The sequence below is a fragment of the Gadus macrocephalus genome, chromosome 13 (assembly GCF_031168955.1).
Source record: "Gadus macrocephalus chromosome 13, ASM3116895v1".
NCBI lineage: Eukaryota > Metazoa > Chordata > Actinopteri > Gadiformes > Gadidae > Gadus > Gadus macrocephalus.
This window is the reverse complement of record NC_082394.1, coordinates 7,385,054-7,403,538: the sequence shown is the minus strand read 5'-3', so window position 1 is coordinate 7,403,538 and position 18,485 is coordinate 7,385,054. Positions and strand designations below refer to the sequence as shown.

General features: G+C 44.3%; 3 protein-coding genes across 6 annotated transcripts; 2 read left to right on the top strand and 1 right to left on the bottom strand.

Moving 5' to 3' along the window:
• Positions 1 to 222: 222 nt before the first annotated feature.
• Positions 223 to 4,981, bottom strand: rrp9 (ribosomal RNA processing 9, U3 small nucleolar RNA binding protein). 2 transcript variants are annotated; one of them, XM_060069252.1, is made up of 15 exons: positions 4,779 to 4,981; positions 4,521 to 4,615; positions 4,328 to 4,434; positions 4,148 to 4,215; positions 4,014 to 4,055; positions 3,776 to 3,902; positions 3,557 to 3,681; positions 3,368 to 3,460; positions 3,104 to 3,204; positions 2,881 to 3,015; positions 2,619 to 2,681; positions 2,344 to 2,501; positions 2,093 to 2,172; positions 1,876 to 1,949; positions 223 to 371 (listed from the first exon to the last, which is right to left on the bottom strand). In XM_060069252.1, exons 1-15 carry the CDS (start codon positions 4,860 to 4,862, stop codon positions 269 to 271), a joined length of 1,455 nt encoding a protein of 484 aa, XP_059925235.1. In that variant the 5' UTR covers positions 4,863 to 4,981; the 3' UTR covers positions 223 to 268. The 2 variants fall into 2 exon arrangements, with proteins under 2 accessions (XP_059925235.1, XP_059925236.1); XM_060069253.1 differs by having other exon boundaries at positions 2,356 to 2,501; positions 4,779 to 4,980.
• A 211-nt stretch (positions 4,982 to 5,192) lies between these two features.
• Positions 5,193 to 8,256, top strand: LOC132470548 (uncharacterized). Of its 3 annotated transcripts, none has more exons than XM_060069255.1 (6): positions 5,193 to 5,484; positions 5,765 to 5,929; positions 6,046 to 6,199; positions 6,449 to 6,624; positions 6,875 to 7,103; positions 7,395 to 8,256. In XM_060069255.1, exons 2-6 carry the CDS (start codon positions 5,768 to 5,770, stop codon positions 7,586 to 7,588), a joined length of 915 nt encoding a protein of 304 aa, XP_059925238.1. In that variant the 5' UTR covers positions 5,193 to 5,484; positions 5,765 to 5,767; the 3' UTR covers positions 7,589 to 8,256. The 3 variants fall into 3 exon arrangements, with proteins under 3 accessions (XP_059925238.1, XP_059925239.1, XP_059925237.1); XM_060069256.1 differs by having other exon boundaries at positions 5,193 to 5,587; positions 5,762 to 5,929; XM_060069254.1 differs by having other exon boundaries at positions 5,195 to 5,484; positions 5,762 to 5,929.
• Positions 8,257 to 10,987: 2,731 nt separating this feature from the next.
• Positions 10,988 to 14,999, top strand: si:ch211-213o11.11 (probable G-protein coupled receptor). Its single transcript, XM_060070053.1, has 2 exons — positions 10,988 to 11,513; positions 13,256 to 14,999. Exon 2 carries the CDS (start codon positions 13,355 to 13,357, stop codon positions 14,657 to 14,659), a length of 1,305 nt encoding a protein of 434 aa, XP_059926036.1. The 5' UTR covers positions 10,988 to 11,513; positions 13,256 to 13,354; the 3' UTR covers positions 14,660 to 14,999.
• Positions 15,000 to 18,485: the final 3,486 nt, after the last annotated feature.

Below are 18,485 nucleotides of genomic sequence, written 5' to 3'. Positions count from 1 at the left end.
ACTTCTCTACATCCACGTCATTCTGATGCATTTATTGACAAATCTGTGAAAAACACCCCTACGCAGCACACGCACAAGTTGTTACCCTCACGCATCACCAGGGAATGCTACAGCTAAATATATCCAGAATACTGTAGGCTGAAATCTGTGTAGTGTTAACGTTATTTCTGTTTCCTTTATTACAACAAAAAAAACAAAAAAAGATGACAGTTCAGTCAGAGCGGGCGTTTATAGACTTTTAATTTAGAAAAACATTTGAATAAATCTGTTATTCTGTAGCAGGGGGCTCTTCTTGCTGCGCGCTCCGTCTCTTCAGGGGAATGATATAGATGCCGTTCTTCGCCTCCTTCTGTCTCCACCATCGGCCCAGCCTTGGGAAAAATAATAGAGAGCGACGTTAGTTTGGCACTGAGCAGAGACCGTTATCCAAGGTAACCCTTCACCAATATGATGTGAAATCTAATTAAAGCCAACAAAAAAGGTGCATGTCTGGATTGAGGGCATCTTGCTCAAGGATGATTACAGGTTGGCTGCGGCCATCGAACCCAGATCCTTTTCAATTGGAGAGCACTGGCGTCCAGTGTGTAGAGATTCATCCAACGATTCCATCGCCATCACAACCCTTACCGCCGCAATGTATTTCCCCCTGAATGCTACGCAACCACGTCTTGTACCTGCTGCAACAGGTAAACGACCACGTCGCACACTGCATCGTCAGGAGTGTGGGCAAGCTGAACTTTAAGCCGTACCAGATGACTTATGTTTCAGGGCCCCCCTGACGCCGGGGAGAAAAGGTCTCCGAAACGCCTGTAACGCCTGCTAAAGGGCAGCCTTCACCTTTTTATAATCAGCCGAGGAACAACCCGGCAGACAAACAATGCAGCCACAGCAGAGTAGGTCCCATGCCATCCATCACACATTGAAATGAGTTTGGGATCAATGTCTAATAAAGGAGGCCTTCAAAGGGCTTCATAAAAGGCTTGATGTTGATATTGGGGAAATAAGAGGCCTCAAATTGAACGGACTATACAACAAATTACTGTATGGGTAACGGAAATTAAAAGGGGAGACGTCCGTCACGCTTGGCTAGTTTCTAATAGCCCGAGTACTGATTTGACGCATATGAAGCATTACTCCTGTATAAAGAACTGGCAATTTTGTAAATTAAGAAAAAAAAAAGATGCATTTTAGTATTGCCCTTCAATTAGGAAACACTCAACGTGCTACAGAAACATGTAGCACGGGTCTCAATGGTCTGATGAAGTGAGCGAGCCACCCCGAAGCTGCTCTCAGAGTGGATGTGTCACAACAGTGGAGCCCAGAGCAGAAGCCCGCAGGAATGACAACCAACAGCTCAGGGGCGGGGCCTCCCAGAGGAGGGCCTCACTCTGATTGGGTCAGACAGGCTGATGGCAGAAGACCACCTCAACTCTAGCTGCGACAACTTCTAAAGAATGCGGTTGGTTTAGGGTCAATAGGAAACAGTGCTGGGCTAGAGGTGTTCCAATGCCTCAGTTTGTTTGGAAAGAACTGCCACGTCGCAGAAGAAAAGTATACATGCTAGTTCTGATCGAATTAGGCATGGCAATCATTATGAGAGTTTTAGAGCAACGGAAACGTGTTGCTCCTCGCGAGGTGAGAGACTCTTCACATTCATTCAACTGGTAATTTGAGTCCAAATATGGTCCCTAGTTGATGGAGGGTGAGAACGCGTCATGGTGCATGCAAGTCCTCTCGTGCCCAGTCGACGGTAAGCACTACACTGATATGCATAAGTAAACCGAACACGGTCCCATCAAGAGACTGCAAGGGAGAGAATGGACAGTGCCCCCTAGTGGCACAGAAGGGTGCTGGTTCGTCTGTAGATGGGGTTACCTGTGCTCTTGTCCGACGCCCGCCACCAGGAACTTTCCAGAGGTGGAAAACTCCAGGCTGTTGATAAATCCAGGCTAGACCCAAATAAAAGGAAAAATACAAATATTAAATACATTGTATCCAAACACAACAGTCTTCCCAAAAAAAAAGTTATTCTTTGTAGCCAATAGCAGAGAAAATGCTTGCGAGGCAGGAAGGAGGGAGGGTCTGGGCTCACCACTGGCACACTGAAAAGAGGCTGCAGGGAGCGGAAGCCCTGGCCGCACGCCCACACGTGGACCTCAGAGTTGTTAGAGCCTGGCGAAAAGACAATTGAGATTGGTTTAAAAGCTGGCCCAATATCGCAAATGAATAAACAAATAAACAAATGATTAATGATGTACAGCATCCATGCGTCAATGTACATGACAAAAAGTCAACACTAGTTCATAGATAAAATGCTGTGTGACGACGCTGAGGGAATCTCACAGCCTGAGGCACCTGAGGCTACGGTGTCCGAGTTCTGCAGCGCCGCCACAGAGGCCACCCAGTGGGGCTGCTCCAGGCCCGCGTCGCCGAAGCTCCCGTGGGCCACCTTCACCGTGCTGAGGGGCTTCTTCTTGTTCACGCTCCACACGGACACAGAGCTGGTGGGGGGGGGGGGCATACGCACACACCAACAATGAGGGCGAATGTCGAGGGAAAAGACACTAGACTGCAGTATATATTTGGTGGCACAGAGCGGATATCAGAGCAGGTCTTACCCGTCATCTGATCCTGTGATCATATGCTCCTCGTTGATCAACTGGATGCAGTCGATTGATCCCCTGCAGGGAAACCCAGGCAACACAGAGCGGGTTAGGTTTATGCAGGAGTAGGTAGCATACATGGACCAGTTTGGTTCACTTTCAATTTAAGATGGTGTGTTAGATTGTGCCGACCATTAGACATAACGCCACACGTAACATAATACAAGCCTAAAAATGACAATGGAAATATTAGGGTTTTGGGGGGGGGGGCACAAACCCGTGGCCGTGGAACACCAGCTGGGACTCCTCTGTGATCTTCCAGACCCTCACGGTGTTGTCCCGACCCCCCGCCGTCACGCAGCGCTCCCGGCTCAGACAGTCCAGACCCGTGATGGCGTCCTGGTGCCCGAAGCTGCAACACACAACCATGATGAGGATGGACGACATGCGACGGCGGACCCTCGTGAACACTGGGCTTTGGAATGGAGGCAGACACTCACAGGGTCTCCACGTAGGCGTTTTCGTCCACGTTCCACACCTTGACGGAGCGGTCGTGGGAACCGCTGTAGAGATCGTGGCTTCCCGTTCTGAAGGAAAGGGCCTACAAGCAAAAGAGATGCCATACAAGTGTCATGAGGAGTCCTGGTTCCTTTTGCACAGCCACAAAGAACAATGATGTTCAAAAATAAAAAGCACACATTTTTCTTTGTTCAGATATGCATAAATATTTTGAGAGCTCATGAGAGCTCATCATGAGGGCTTACCGAGACGGCGCCTCTGTGCCCTTTGAGTTTATATAGTTGTTTACACGTGTCTGGCTCCCAGACTATGATTGCTCTGTTCATGTCTCCACTGGCCTGTAACAGAAAGAGTGGCCATTCAATTCGTATCAGTGCCACAATTATTTTGTTTCTGTAGAGTCATTTCTGAGCGTCCATGGTAGAAATACTCACCAGGTACTTTCCATCCGAGGAGATAGCCATGCACAGGACTTGCGTGGTGTGGCCTCCATGGCGAGCCTCTGTCCCCTTCCTTCCCCCCTTTATTGTGTGCAGCTTCTTTCCAGTCTCAATGTCCCCTGAAAATAACAACATATACACAATTATTGACTTGATCTATAAAAAGCTCACCTCATGTAGGGCAGCATGGCATTGATTCAAGTGCATACTCACATTTGATTATGGAGCAGTCTTTAGAACCAGAAAAGATGAACTTTTCGTCAGGCGAGATAACTAGACAAGTGACTGGGAGTTGATGTCCTCTTAACACACGGATCTCAGAGGCGTCTGGTGCCAAGAGCTAACAGTACAAAAAAGGGGGGCCAAACGTTAACATCGCCATCATGGATGTCTTAAGTATTCAACCTAGCATAGAAACAAATGATTGGAAGGAGATTCTATTCAGACTTACATCTTTGGCTATACACCGCTGAAGTTTTCCTTTCTGTTCAAGCTGCAGGGAAACATAGTACACAAAATGAAACCTTCCATATAGGCTCCATGTATAAAACACATCCAGCAAACCGACAACTGAAAAATACTTACAAGCTCCTCTTGTAGCCTCCCAGCAACCAATTCAGTCTCAAACGATACTTGCTCCGCCTTTTTCTCCTCTAGGAAGTGGAGGAAACGCAGACAAGGAATTTTAAATGAGATAATAAGTCTTACTGCAACAACATGCACTTGACTATGTGATAATGTGAGATAAAATGCACCGAGAATTACCTTCTTCCCTCAGTTGATCAAGATACACCTTCGCCAATCTGAGCTTTTTTTCTTGTGGGGTTTCATCGAATTCGTCCTCCCCTTCTCTTTCGTTTTGCTCTGCAGTGCTGTTTGATGGAATAAATCGATATTAATTGAATACATCTGGTAATCGAGGACCAGTGATTGGATAACCTTAACCGTTTTATCTTACCTTTCTGTCTCAGATTCACTGGAAATCTCTTCGTTGTGTTTTGAGTTCGGTTTCTTCGCCCGACCTTTGCTATTGCTTCCAAGATCTTCCTCGTTCTGCAGAAGTATAGAGAGATTCTTTTTAAAGCAAGATAATACTGCTGCAAGTTTCCGATCGTTAAACAACCGATTGACAGTTCAAAGTAAAACATCAAAATACAGAAAAGCCAGGTGGCCGTTCTCACTGTGCATGAGCAATACTGCTAATGCGTATATTTACCTTGCGTTTAGACGTCGCTAAACTGTGTCCTTTCTTTGGAAACGCCGAGTCACCGTTGTTCTTAATAAAGAACGTAGACGCCATTATTTAACACGATATCAGGCAAATATACCCAAAACTTTACTGCTGAAAATTTTTCAACGAGCCAACGTGAGCCCACATGTGTGCTTTTCAACCAAACTTGAACATAGGAAACATGCCTTCGGCGTCGCTGATTGGTTGATACTCAGCTATGAATTAACCCCGCCCACAATTGGAGCCTCATGTCCCGCCTTTTGTTGAAACGCATACAAATGATTGGACAAGCAAGACTAAAACTCAAGATCTTAATTTCTATTGGCTAGAGTCGAAGACCTTTTCAACAGGAAACGGGTACAGAGAAAAATTCTTCCCTCGAACATTGCGTGCATACAAAAGTGTTCCGTACATAATTGGAAAACGGAAAATCACAGTAGACATACACGTTATATACATTAGCAACGTATGCAGTCATCTATAAACACATTATACATAATTTACTTGTATTTAACGTGAAGATTTTATTACGCACAATACAAAATCTAACTAATACCATGCCGAGGTCTATGTACTGCACTACTGCAGTACTACCACTTCCTTTACTACGCAGTATTTCCATGTACTGCGTGTCTTTTGTTCCTCAACGCTTATCTCTACTTAGCACCTCGAAGTCCAACCGATTTGCCAGGTGAGCTCACTATTGATACGCAGAAATGAAAGATATGCAAATATGGATCAATGGAGGAAAAATACCTTTTAGAAACGTGAAATAGGGTCCACTCAAGAGCAAGGTGAGGTCTGGAAGGAGGGGCGGTGAGGTGCAGGGGGTGGAGGATGCTAAGTAACTTTTTATTCGAATTAGATTAAAAATAGACCGTCTTTCTAGGTACTACTGGGGAAAGCGGTGTGTTTAACTTTCGATCTCCCGGGAATGAAGGACAGATGTTTATATGTGTTGTTTTCAGGAGTGTATGCTCATGCCACCCAAGAGGGAGACTGTTGCGGCCACCAACCCAACGCCAGTCAAGATGATGAAGATCGCCACGGACGCTCAGGACTTTGTGTGTGACCCGCTGGAGGACAAGTACAGATTTTCGGAATCCCCCAGCTACTCACCTTTCGCTCATCAAGAGGTTACATCTTTGTTTTGCTCAGCAAAATATTTGTTTTCAGTGAAAGTGAAATGTCCTAGCTTTTTTTTTTTCTTTTTAAATAACCCAAACCAACTCATTACTTTTGACTTGAGCAGAGCGTACCTGCCGCTTTTGAGGAGGAAGATGGAAGTCCAGGGATTCGAACCGACACGATTAGTCTCCTCATGAAAATAGAGCAGCTACAAGCACAGCTCAAATATGAACGCAGATGTCGGATTCTGGCCGAGAGGGAATTGAGAGAACTAAAAGGTTGGCAATGGTTCCTTTTGGCATTTGATGAGTAATGCGATTTTTTTTATAAACAAATTCATAGATAATTTAAATCAAATTCTAAAATGATTAATTCGGACTTTGTAACTCTTTTTTATTCTTTATGGTTCATTCTTATTTATCAAAAACTATATTTTGAGTAAAGCTCATTATTTCTCCTCCATAAAAGTTGTATAAGTGAGTTTATTGTTGGGTTATTATCTATAACAACACATAATATATTCACAGAGATGAATGGCCTTATGCTCCAGATGAGACATACGGCACATGAGCTGCGGGCCACACTGGACCAGGTCCGTCAAGGAACCAGCGATGCTGTCTCATCACAGGGCCTGGCAGAAGAAGAAATCTCCTTGGTTACAGACCCAGAGGGAGAAATGAGAATACCGTACCACATAGCTGAGGTGAATTTCCATACAAACTTTTCTCCAACTTCAATTTCAATTGAAGATATTTTTACATGTGAATCAGGGTCAATCAAGGAATCGAATGCTTATAACCAATATTTGTATTTTGTAAATCAATGTTTGCTAATGATTCACCACACAATCAAGTCCTGATGAAGGACGGTGAAACGTAGTCTCTGAAGTATGTTACCTTTAAAGAAAAGCTCATGGCAGTGGTCGGAGGCCAACCGTTTCTTCTCGTTCCCAGGAGGACAGTAACTTCCTATACCTCTCGGAGAGCCTGAGGGTGCCCAGGAACCTTTATGAGCGCATCTCGGAGATCTCTGACTTCCGGAAGTACACGTCGGCGCTGCTGATGATGCTGTTCGACAGGGAGACCTTGGCCACGCACTCGCTGCAGGGCCGGCGCACCAACGTCACCGGGGACGAGTGTCAGAAGCCCCAGCTGCCCCCGGAGATCCTTAGCAGTATTATCGGTGCGTAGAGTTTTGAAAATCCTGTCTCTTCTGACCTCACAAGTGGGCGTGTCCACCTAGATGGGTGCTGGATAGTTCAGTCTACCAGCCTACCAGGTGGACTGCAGCAAACGTTCCACTTCTATCCGTCATACATCTAGCTAGACACACTTGTGATGTCAGAAGAGGCCGATTATCAAAACAGCTTGTAAGCGTTAATCACGCTCACACCTGGTGGTATAATATGTCTCCTTTTAAGAAAGCTTGGTATCTGTAATGTATGTCCTTCCATCTGACTTTTGTCCTTTTTAGATCACGTTGGGGTCAAGTTCGCCGTGGACGGTAGCCAGATTAAGACAGCAATCCGAACGAAACTGAACAATGAGGACAAATTATTGAAAAAGAGGATGGGGATTAATAAACAACAAAATGTGTTTGGTCCAAGCTCTAGCTTTGAGCACAACTCTGAACAGAATGCAGAGGGGCAAAGCACTGAAAATGATTAATCCCTCCATATTGATAGGTCTATTTTTTTTGTGTCTTGTTCACAAGTATTAAATAGCAGATAGCTATGTAAGTAGATGGTTTTTTGATGGATGCATTTAGAATTTAAATAATGGTATTTAATTAATGTTTAGATTATAGCTCTTTATATATTGAATTTACAACTAATTATACAATGTTAAAATTGACATGCTGTTATTTTTAAGAAGGTTTCTGGTTGGAGGCCTGCTGGTCTTCAGACCAAAACCACCATAGATATTGCATTCGTTAGAACAACGTTAAAATGCAGTTTTTGAAATGAACTATTTTTCCTAGCTATTGAAAAGTGTAAACTCATCAATGGTACTGTAATGGACATCACTGTGGACTGAGTATTTAGTAGTTTTGATTATTGCTAGATTTTATCTACTCAATACAATAAATTATAAGTCAAGTCTATGTAACTTATAGAAATGTGATAAACAATAGAGGGCTATCTATGTTTTCTAGCCACATGGGCATTGCATATAGACGGGTAGTACTGTGTTGCTGGAACGATTAAATGTCAGTACAAATAATGTGTTTGGAAATGTGTTTTGGTGCTTCCTCTGTCACACTGTATGCACATTCGGTCTGTCTGGCTATCTCAAGGTCCAATAAACAGGTAATATATTTATATTCTATCAACAAACGGGCCTGTGTGTTTTCTTGCTTCCAGCCATCATGAGATGCACTAGTGGAATGCTTGGGTTGTGTTTCATCACTGAAGGGAGTGCTGAGTTTCATAACCCTGAAGAGAGTGAACTGAGGGGAGTGCTGAGATCATATACGTTCAATTGAATCATAATAATAAATAAATAAACTAGTTAAGTTAAGTCATTAGTATGGTCATAAAAAGTACCCTAGCTTTGTGGGACCCCATGTATTGCTGGTTATGTTACACTTTTATGTTCAGGATTTATTTCACATCCACATTGATACTTCAAAAAAGGGTCAAACCCGGCCAAAAGTGTCACAAGACAGGGTAGGCTAAATACAACACATGAGAAACACAAAGGTTACTCATCTGACCTGGAAGGAGCCTCTGTGTCTCCAGGCTCTCCCAAAGAGGGAGACCTCATGGAGACTGCTTGTTTGAGTTCTTAAAAGGACGGTCACACAGCACAATGCACATGCAGTACAAATACAAACTAATGCAAACTATTGTAGGCCTTTGTTGTCCCCGTCGTGCCAAAAATAGAATAGCAACCATCCATGAATGACTGCACTACTGTCCATGTTTTAAAGATCATTTGGAAGAATATATATAATGTTTGCATATCATTTTGTTTTTGAGGGCTTGTTTTCAAAATGCCCACTTTCAGAAAACAGAGAACAGGCCTGCAGTTCTGGAGCCTACAGAGGGTGACCGTCAGTACCACTGCTATCACAAGAAAGACAGTGTGTGTATGTGTGTGTTGATGTTAAAGTTCAACTTTATTTGTCACATACAAACAAAATGCACAACTAGTACTGAAATGCTTATCTTTTCCTGCTCCTTAGACTGTGTTTGGAAAGAATTAGAGTGAACAGGTGATCACTAAATGGCTTCACATACCTGGGTGTTAAGATTGCCCCTACCACTGACAAAATTGTTCCTAATAACTACAATACCTTAACAGATAAGGTCACCCAACTTATAAATAGATGGACAAATCTACCCATTTCTATGATTGGGCGTATAAATGTATTGAAAATGTCAATTTTACCGAAGTTTCTTTATCTCTTTCAATATATTCCACTTGCTCCTCCACCCTCACTCTTTAATTTTCTTAAAAAGCTTTTCTCTAACTTTATATGGAACAACAAGCGTCCCAGGCTCAGGCTTTCCCTGTTGTATTTACCATATGATAGAGGTGGTTTACAACTACCAAATCTTGAGTGGTATTACTGGGCAGCTCAAATCAGAGCAGGAATGTTTTATTTTGAGAGAAACCACCCTCCAGCTTGGGTTTCAATAGAAGCACATTTAACAAACATACCTTTAAACCTGTACATCTTCTCTGCTAAAAAACATAAACTAATCAAACATACTAAAAATCCTTTTCTCAAAAATACATTAATGGTTTGGCACAAATCTCTTGCATACCTAGGAGAAACAGCTAAACTATCTCGGTTTTCTCCAATTTTTGGTAATGATGACTTCCAACCTGGTAGAGCAGACCCAGGGTTTAAAATATGGGCAGCCCAGGGTATAGCTAAGGTAGCTGACCTTTACAATGAAAACTTGGTTCTCATGTCATTCGAAGAGCTTAAATCAAAATATGGGATTCCTGCAAAACATTTTTTTAAATATTTACAATTTAGAAGCTTCATCCTTTCCAGACAGAGCAATGATTTGAAGCTTCCCCCCCTATCCACTCTAGAAGTTTACACTTTGAAGTTTTTACATTCTAGGGGACAGGTTTCATTACTCTATGAGCTTTTTGTAAGCAAGTCTAAAGAATCATCACAGCGCTCACTTCAAGCATGGCGAAGGGACTTGCAGGATAATGTAACTGAGGAGGAATGGTCAAAGGCATGTTTTCTAGCTCAGACCCAATCCGTAAATACAAACTCCAAACTGTTACAATATAAATGGATAAGTAGACTGTACATAACACCAGATAAATTGCACCACTTTAACCCTAACATACCTGATACCTGCTTCAAATGTAAAGACCAAAAAGGTACCTTATTTCATTGGATGTGGGAATGTCAAAATACACTTTCTTTTTGGAGTAAGGTGGTGGACCTTGCTAGCCAAATCATTGGCAGGAAAGTGCCTCTTAGTCCTAAATTGTGCCTATTGAATATCTATCCAGAAGACTTCACTACCTCTAAAAAAATTAGGTCTCTTCTGAATATTTGTTTTCTGGAAGCCAAACGATGTATTGCTCTCGCATGGAAATCAGATACACCCTGTGCCACATCACAATGGTTGAAGGGAATGACTTCTTACTTAGCTTTGGAAAAGATAAGTTACACAACAAAAAATAGACTTGACAAGTTTTGGGAAATATGGAACATTTTCTACAACTTCCTTGAAAATAACAACATGGATGTTGATGGTTGGTTGGATGATAAGACGGATTGAGTACTTTTTGTTTCTGTTTTGTTTTGTTTTGTTTTCATTTGTTCTCCCCTGTAAACAATGTAAGTTAGCAGATGTAATTTCAATGACTGTAACACACTGTCTACTGTGACAAGAACATCTATTATATGTGCTAAATGTGAGAGCAAATTGCATTATATGTGCCTTGTTGTGTTGTCTTGTATTGTTTGTCTGTAAAATGAACAAAATTCTTAATAAATATATGTTTAAAAAAAAAAGAGTGAACAGGTGAAATAAATACTAGCACATAAATAAAAGTAAAACGAAGTAACATCAGTGTACATATTGTTTTTGTGTGTGTGTGTGTGTGTGTGTGTGTGTGTGTGTGTGCGTGTGTGTGTGTGTGTGTCTGTGTGTGTGTGTGTGTGTGTGTGTGTGTGTGTGTGTGTGTGTGTGTGTGTGTGTGTGTGTGTGTGTGTGTGTGTGTGTGTGTGTGTGCGCTCTGTGAGGAGGAGCAGGCTGTGGGTGTGATTTCGTGGATCATTCTGTCTTGAGGGCTGGGACTTGGCCCCTCCCACCTCTCAGTCACCACAGCTGGCTCGGTGGTCTGACAGCACAACGCCTACCTCTGGTGATGTGATTCCAACCCCGGTTCCTGGGAGATGCATGTGTGTGTGTGTGAGTCTGGAGAGGTCCATTGGCCGGCAAGTCCCCAGGGAGATTAATGGAGGACGACCATAAGGGCGCACAGGTGGAAACCAAATGGTTTTAACAGGATTCCTCCTTTTTTCCCCCCGTGCTGGTTCTCGAAGTACAGAGGCCTACACTTGTGATCAATTCTTCAACTCATTTTTCGTCTTCAGGAAAGTTGTCAGGTATGTTTTTGTGATACTTAGTGTCGGGAGAAAATTTAGAAGGCATACTTTTCTTGGCTTTTTAAGTGTGATACTTCTTATCAATATGAAAAGGAAAGTAGGGCAAAACTAAATACAGAAATTGCAGAAATTATACAAACACATCACATGTCACATGGTAAAAAAGTATGGTAGTCATACAGAATAATGCAATTAAATTATGGAATCTTACTTTTCAAACGTTGACGAGCCTACAAATATAAGCAATGCCTCTAAACGATATATATATATATATATATATATATATATATATAGCTTTGTTATGTAATTCTTTAGTATTCCAATTTAACTTGTAATAAATGCAGTCATTCATTTTGTTACAGTATACTCACCTCATTTTGCAAATTTCACACTTGTATTGTGGACATACATGCATTTATGGTCCTTATTGTGACTCAGCAACTGTAGCAGATGTGATTAATTTAGTGTAATCTGAGTTTAGCCAGTAGGATTTTATCTGACCTGATTGTCTTCTAAACTTTAATGTTAATACATAACAAAATGTGTGCTAAATGACTGTGATTAACATTCACATCTTAAATAATATGTCTGGACATAGGTCGACATCACTTCCCTCCGGACCAACAGCAGTAAATTACAAAAAAAAAACAAGACTAAATCCCAACGATGAATCCTTAAGAACCGTATTGCATATTCCACCACTGGATCATCATGAAATTCAGGACAGCCTTACATAATACGCATGAAAATGTGTGCACATAGCAGTGGTACTGGGGGGATAAAACCTGCAAACACTCTGTGTGTGCCAATGGCTGTCCTCCAGAGAAGATTACCGACGCACACAGCAACATGTGCGAGGGAGCAGGCACATGTATTTAGGACAGAGCACGATTTTGTCAGTCACATATTGGAACGTGATTAATATGTTGAAAGATGTGTAATCATAATGCATATTGAACAGAGATAACATGCACAATCTGGGACTGTCATAACAGTCATAAATAACACAGTCGGATGTGTAGGAACATTGTCATGAGATTCATGATGTGGAGCAGGGCTCTGGCGGTCGGAGGTTGTGTCTTTGATGGCATTATGCAGGCTGACATTAAGCACATACTAATCAATGCAGCCATCGCCCTGCAGCTGGCCTAAAACAACCACCCTCATTATCTTTCATTTCCAAAGGGGGGGAGGACAGATGCAGCCCGGACAGGTCGTCCTCTATGAATTATTCTTATTGATCACGTCCCCGGCTTTCCTCGAGGGGACAGCGTCCCCTCTCTCACAGCCCCCCCGGAGGAGGAACTGGGACCGGGGAATCAGTTCACTCGACCATTCCTTTAAAAAGACGCCTTCTAGTAGGAATAAAGTATACTTTCTTAGAAGCGAACTGCAGCACAGCATTAGCTGTGTACAGTACGGTATACTTACACTCGCAGGTAGTTTACAGAACGTAAAGTAGGCACTTTGTTAAACACATATAGAACCACGAGACGGGCTGCACTTAGCAGTGTGTTTGCCAGGATCAGATAGCTTGTATTATTAATCAAACAGAAGGGCACTTATTACACAACAATGTCGGACTTGTTACCAAAAACGGTCTGACTCATTTATTATAAAATAATGTCGTCAAACAGTGAGATTAGCAACAGTTGAACCCATTGTGGACACACTTTGTCTCTTCAGAGAGGGTGATAGGCCTCCAGGGCAGAAGCGATCATGGCTCTCTGTCTTTCTTCCAGGACTGAAGAGGTCCGCCATGTGACCCCCCCAGGGACCTCATCTCCGGCTGAGACAAGATGGCAGACCCTGGAGGGCTCTGGATGCCGTCTCAGTGAGCCATGGAGGAGATTCGCTCGCTCCTGACCCCCGACGTCAACAATGACAGCACCACGCCCTGGGCCCCGGGGCCCCCGGCCGTCAGCAGACCGCTGGACCCCCCAACCGGAGCCCCGCTGCGCCTCAAGGACCTGGCGGGGGTCTTCTTCATGGTCGCCCTGAACGTCCTGGCGCTCCTCGCCAACACGGCCGTGATCGTGGTCATCCTCAAAGCCCCCCACCTGCGCAAGTTCGCCTTCGTGTGCCACCTGTGCGTGGTGGACCTGCTGTCCGGCGGGCTGCTCATGCCCCTGGGCATCATGTGCAGCTCGCCCTACTTCGCCGGCCTGGTGTTCACCGTGCCCGAGTGCCAGACGTACGTCTTCCTCAACGTCTTCCTCATGGCCGCCTCCATCTTCACCATCACCGCCATCAGCGTGGAGCGCTACTACTACATCGTGCACCCCATGCGCTACGAGCTCAAGATGACCTGCAAGCTGACGGCCGCCGTGGTGGCGCTGGTGTGGCTGGCGTCCGCCGCGCTGGGCCTGGCCACCGTGTTCGGCTGGTCGTCCCACGCCGCCCGGGGGGGCGCCGTCAGCGCTGCCCGCTGCTCGCTGCGCTGGGGCCGCAGCGAGCACCAGCGGGTGTTCTCGCTGCTGTTCTGCGTGACCTGCTTCTGCCTGCCCGCCGTGGTCCTCTTCGCCGTGTACTGCAACGTGTACAAGGTGGCCCGCGTGGCCGCCCGGCAGCACGGCCCCCCGCCGCCGCCGCCCTCCACGATGGCCGCCACGCAGGTGAAGAGCCGCGCCGACTCCATCAGCAGCCAGACCACCATCATCACCACCGCGCGCCACGCCCCCCGCAGCGCTCCCAGGGCCCGGCCCTTCGGGGGCAGCAAGGCCGCTCTCACCCTGGTGGTCATCGTGGGGCAGTTCCTGATCTGCTGGCTGCCCTACTTTGCCTTTCAACTCCACCTGAGCCTGGAGGCCTCGTCCGGCATCTCGGAAGACCTGGAGGACGCGGTCACCTGGCTGGCCTACTCCTCCTTCGCGCTGAACCCCTTCTTCTACGGGCTGCTGAACCGGCAGATCAGGGAGGAGCTGGACAAGCTGCGGCGCTGCTACTCGGCCCGGCCCACAGAGATGTTCTCCTTGGGCCACGAGGCCGCCGGACACGAGAACTTCCTGCAGTTCCTCCACCGGACGAGCTGCACGGTGGACACGCGCGCCAGCTTCACCGCCTCGTCCAGCCCCAGGCCCCCCCTGGACCAGACCCCGCAGCCCGCCGTCCGGATACCGGGGCAGATCCCCGAGGAGCTGAGCTAGGCGGGACCTCGCGGTGGTTGTTGAACAGGATCTTCAGGGTTCAGACTTTTTTATTGAGGAGGATATAATGTGGCCAGGAAGCCGCCCAGGTTGTGCTATGTCAGACACGCAGCATATGGAGTATTGTAACATGTGCTCTTGTATTTTGAATTGTGGTGTTATTATTGAGAAATATAGTACAAATGTCGTTTTTGACCAAACTGTTAAGGACATACAGATTTCTGCTATATAAGACCTTTTTTTTTTTACATATATATTTGCTACAAGATGTACGTTTTATGGTGATATACTTTCCGTGTGTCTTTATTTTTTTGTATAATAACGGGTAATATCGCAGACTTGAAATAACTGGCAAGTATTCGGGTTTACACATTATCCATAAGTGCTGTAGAACTGTATTTTTTACAAGATAGAAATATGTTAATGACAGCAAGATGTTTGTACTTACTCAAAGCTCTGTTTAATGTTGAATTATCATAATTGCTTTTGAACAGGGCTATAAGATAATCATTGCAATTAATCAGTTGCATTGATTATCTCATAATAGGATAATGTTTCTGTTTATGAGTTGCCAGTGTCTATTTGCCATTCATGTACACTTACATTTGAATACGTTCTTAATAAAAAATGAACAAATCTGATACAATCAGTCGAAATGTTTGGCTTTGTATCCTTATAACACCTTTCAATCCTTGCCTGTCTTTACTTTCCCTTTCCCTCATGCTTTTATTGAATTTAAATTAATAAAATACCAAACTTTTCGTGCAAATATCAACAATATATGTACTGTCCAGCTCCAAGTTCAAGTTATCATCAGAAGTAATCTTACCATGGAAAATGATTCACACGTAGCCATTCCTTGCTTCATTTTAAGAATAAAACATCATGTTTTTGCACAAAAAGTATTTTTTTCTTACAGTTTTTATGTGTTGTAAGCGATTCTTCGGCTCGTCACTATAGCCCCTGGGCAGGTGTTCATTTATAGAAAGCCTGTAACTGATCCCACCAATGGCCTGTGATTACATAAGAAGAAAAGGCCATTTCATAACAGCTCTTAGTGTTAGTCTCTAAAAGCCTCCTATTATGTATCCACTGGCAGATTAGATGATGAACATCGTTAAACATTAGCAGATAAAGTAATCACTGGGGATAATAAAAAGAAAAACAAAATTCAATATGGAGTTCATGTTCCAGTCATTAAAAACAAATTAAAATTTGATGTTGACGAGATGTATCCAAAAATAAAATGCGTTTGTTGTGACGGATGTTCTGATCATCCACTGCAGAACGAGAAGGACACACTGCACTAAACCTACATTTCTATAGCCCTGTGTTTAGCTTCATCAGTAACAGAAATACATTAGAGGGATGGATGCATATGAAATAGCATCTGTTTTAAAAAACTCATACCATCTGCCCTAGTTGTCATGGGAACGTGTTAAACATACAGGTAAAAGGTGTGACAAATAGAAAGGCAAGGACGTGAAGCGAGTCTTTCCGCAGGCTGGAAAAAAACATGTATTGAATTGTGAAATTTATATTGAGATAACTTTAATCCGCTAAATACTGTTATAGAAACTTATTTAGTGGCTAAACCTAAACCTATTGCTAAACCTATTCCATGCTGCGTGAGAGAGACTAAAAGGCAAGCAAAGGGAAATATAGTTAATCTCAATCTGGTCTCACATTCTTTACTCAAGCGCCAGCAAGCTGCATGCATGCACATCACACACAGAGTCGTAAAGGCCACATATAGGATTATAGTGAGTTAATATCAAATTACATTTATAGTGCCACAAGAACAGGACTTTTGTGTACACAAACATGTACCCCACACGAAAACAACAACATTTGATGATACAAGGTCGATTTATCTTGTCTTAACATCAAACCACCTACTTTACGATGAAGAGATGAGAGCTCTAATGTTCTTTCGGACTGGATGGATGTTTTTTGCCAGACCCATGATTTCAACAAGTGTCAGGAGCTTATGTCACATGCTCAGTGAATACCTAACAGCTTCTTTCATAGTTACCTCATTAGAGTGAAGGAGCTCCCACCTGAAAGACAGATTCATTCAAAGGCCATGGACATAATAATTGTAGGCCTATTCAACGTGTGGATCAAACACAGTCCTAGCTGCTGGGGAGACAAAATAATTACGCATTTTCTGCACTCAACGGTGGTGCAAGGGGTGGTGGTGGTGTTAGTCGGGCTGTTGTTAACGCCATGCCAAATCACCCAACATGGTTTCCAAGAGTTTTGTTGTTTCTGTCTGTTGTCGAGCAGCTCCACTATATTCTATGTGACACAGATGTGATCAGAAGGGATGTTAGCTCACCAGACAGGATGTGATCAGGCAGGATGTGAGCCGACCAGACAGGATGTGACCAGATAAGACGTGAGCCGACCAGACAGGACGTGACCGGAAAGGACGTGAACCGAACAAAAAAACCAACAGGATGTGAGCTCATCAGATAGGATGTGACCGATCAGACAGGATGTTAGCCCGTCAGACGCGATGCCATCAAAGGGCAGAGTGTGATTGATGTCTCTGGCGTTCAGCTGCTTGACCACATTATGACATTATGCACACACACTTCAAAAGAGAGAACAAGAGGGTCCGGCATGAAGGGATGGGAGGAGCCCTCTGGGGGTGCATGCCCACCCCCAGAGGAGGGGAAGGATTACAGGATGGGTAAATACACACAGTTTGGGTCCCAGTCGACGGCTGACTTAACGATTTGGCTGATGGAGTAACAGGTGCAGAGCAGAAAGCAGGAGCGATGTGCTCTGGTTCAGGTATCAAGGCTTTAATTGAAATGAGCTGTTCGGACCAGACAACCTTGATGACGTTGAGCCTTATGGTGTATGAATATATTCCACATCCATTCCATTATTGTCTATTCACTTGACAAAATGGAGTTATGGATCATAGCGGGGTTGGATGGTAAAGTCATTTCTGAAAGTGTGTGTGTCTGTTTGTTTGTGTGTTTGTGTTTGTGTGTGTGTGTACGTTTGTGTGTTTATGTGTGTGTGGTTGTGTATGTTTGTGTGTGTGTGCGCATGTGTGTGTGGTTGTGTATGTTTGTGTGTGTGTGTTTGTATTATGCTTCCTCTTACTATTCACTACTAAGTCATAAGGTAGGATTAGGCCTCCTACTCCCCAATGGCCGACATAACAGACTGTGGCCATTGGGGTTGTCTTTCTCCCTTCCCATTGCTCTCTCTCTCTCTCTCTCTCTCTCTCTCTCTCTCTCTCTCTCTCTCTCTCTCTCTCTCTCTCCCTCTCTCTCTCTCTCTCTCTCTCTCTGCGTCTCTCTCTCTCTCTCACACACACACACACACATACACACATTACAAACACGCACACATACTCGTAAACACACACACACACACACACACACACACACACACACACACACACACACACACACACACACACACACACACACGCACACACACACACACACACGCACACACACACACGCACACACTGACCTACAATCTCTGACTCAACTGTCGACAAAAACAAACCCATCGGCCATCTGTCAAGGTGTTCGGACCATTAGCATACCTTCGTCTCTCGCTAGCCTGCACAGACACAGGAAGCTCTCTGCCATCAACGTGCCGCGCTCCCTCTCTAACGCGTTCTCCTCCAGGAGAGACATTAACATTTACCATGGCGACCATTCAGCCGTCACGGTAGAGTAGCACTTGTGCACAACACAAAGCCGTCCACCGGTAGCTATGGATGACAAGAAAGGGATGAATATTCACGCATTCGGGGTGTGGGGGAGGTGGGAGTCATTAGTATTCAAATATT

Bases quoted from the DNA above. Each gene is read 5' to 3' on its own strand.
- LOC132470548 (XM_060069255.1), top strand. From the start codon at position 5,768: ATGCTCATGCCACCCAAGAGGGAGACTGTTGCGGCCACCAACCCAACG. The intron at 5,930-6,045 runs GTTACATCTTTG...TGACTTGAGCAG, and splicing joins CACCTTTCGCTCATCAAGAG to AGCGTACCTGCCGCTTTTGA. The intron at 7,104-7,394 runs GTGCGTAGAGTT...TGTCCTTTTTAG, and splicing joins GATCCTTAGCAGTATTATCG to ATCACGTTGGGGTCAAGTTC.
- si:ch211-213o11.11 (XM_060070053.1), top strand. From the start codon at position 13,355: ATGGAGGAGATTCGCTCGCTCCTGACCCCCGACGTCAACAATGACAGC.
- rrp9 (XM_060069252.1), bottom strand. From the start codon at position 4,862: ATGGCGTCTACGTTCTTTATTAAGAACAACGGTGACTCGGCGTTTCCA. The intron at 3,903-4,013 runs GTAAGTCTGAAT...TTGTACTGTTAG, and splicing joins AGCGGTGTATAGCCAAAGAT to CTCTTGGCACCAGACGCCTC. The intron at 3,016-3,103 runs GTGAGTGTCTGC...TGTGTGTTGCAG, and splicing joins AACGCCTACGTGGAGACCCT to CTTCGGGCACCAGGACGCCA.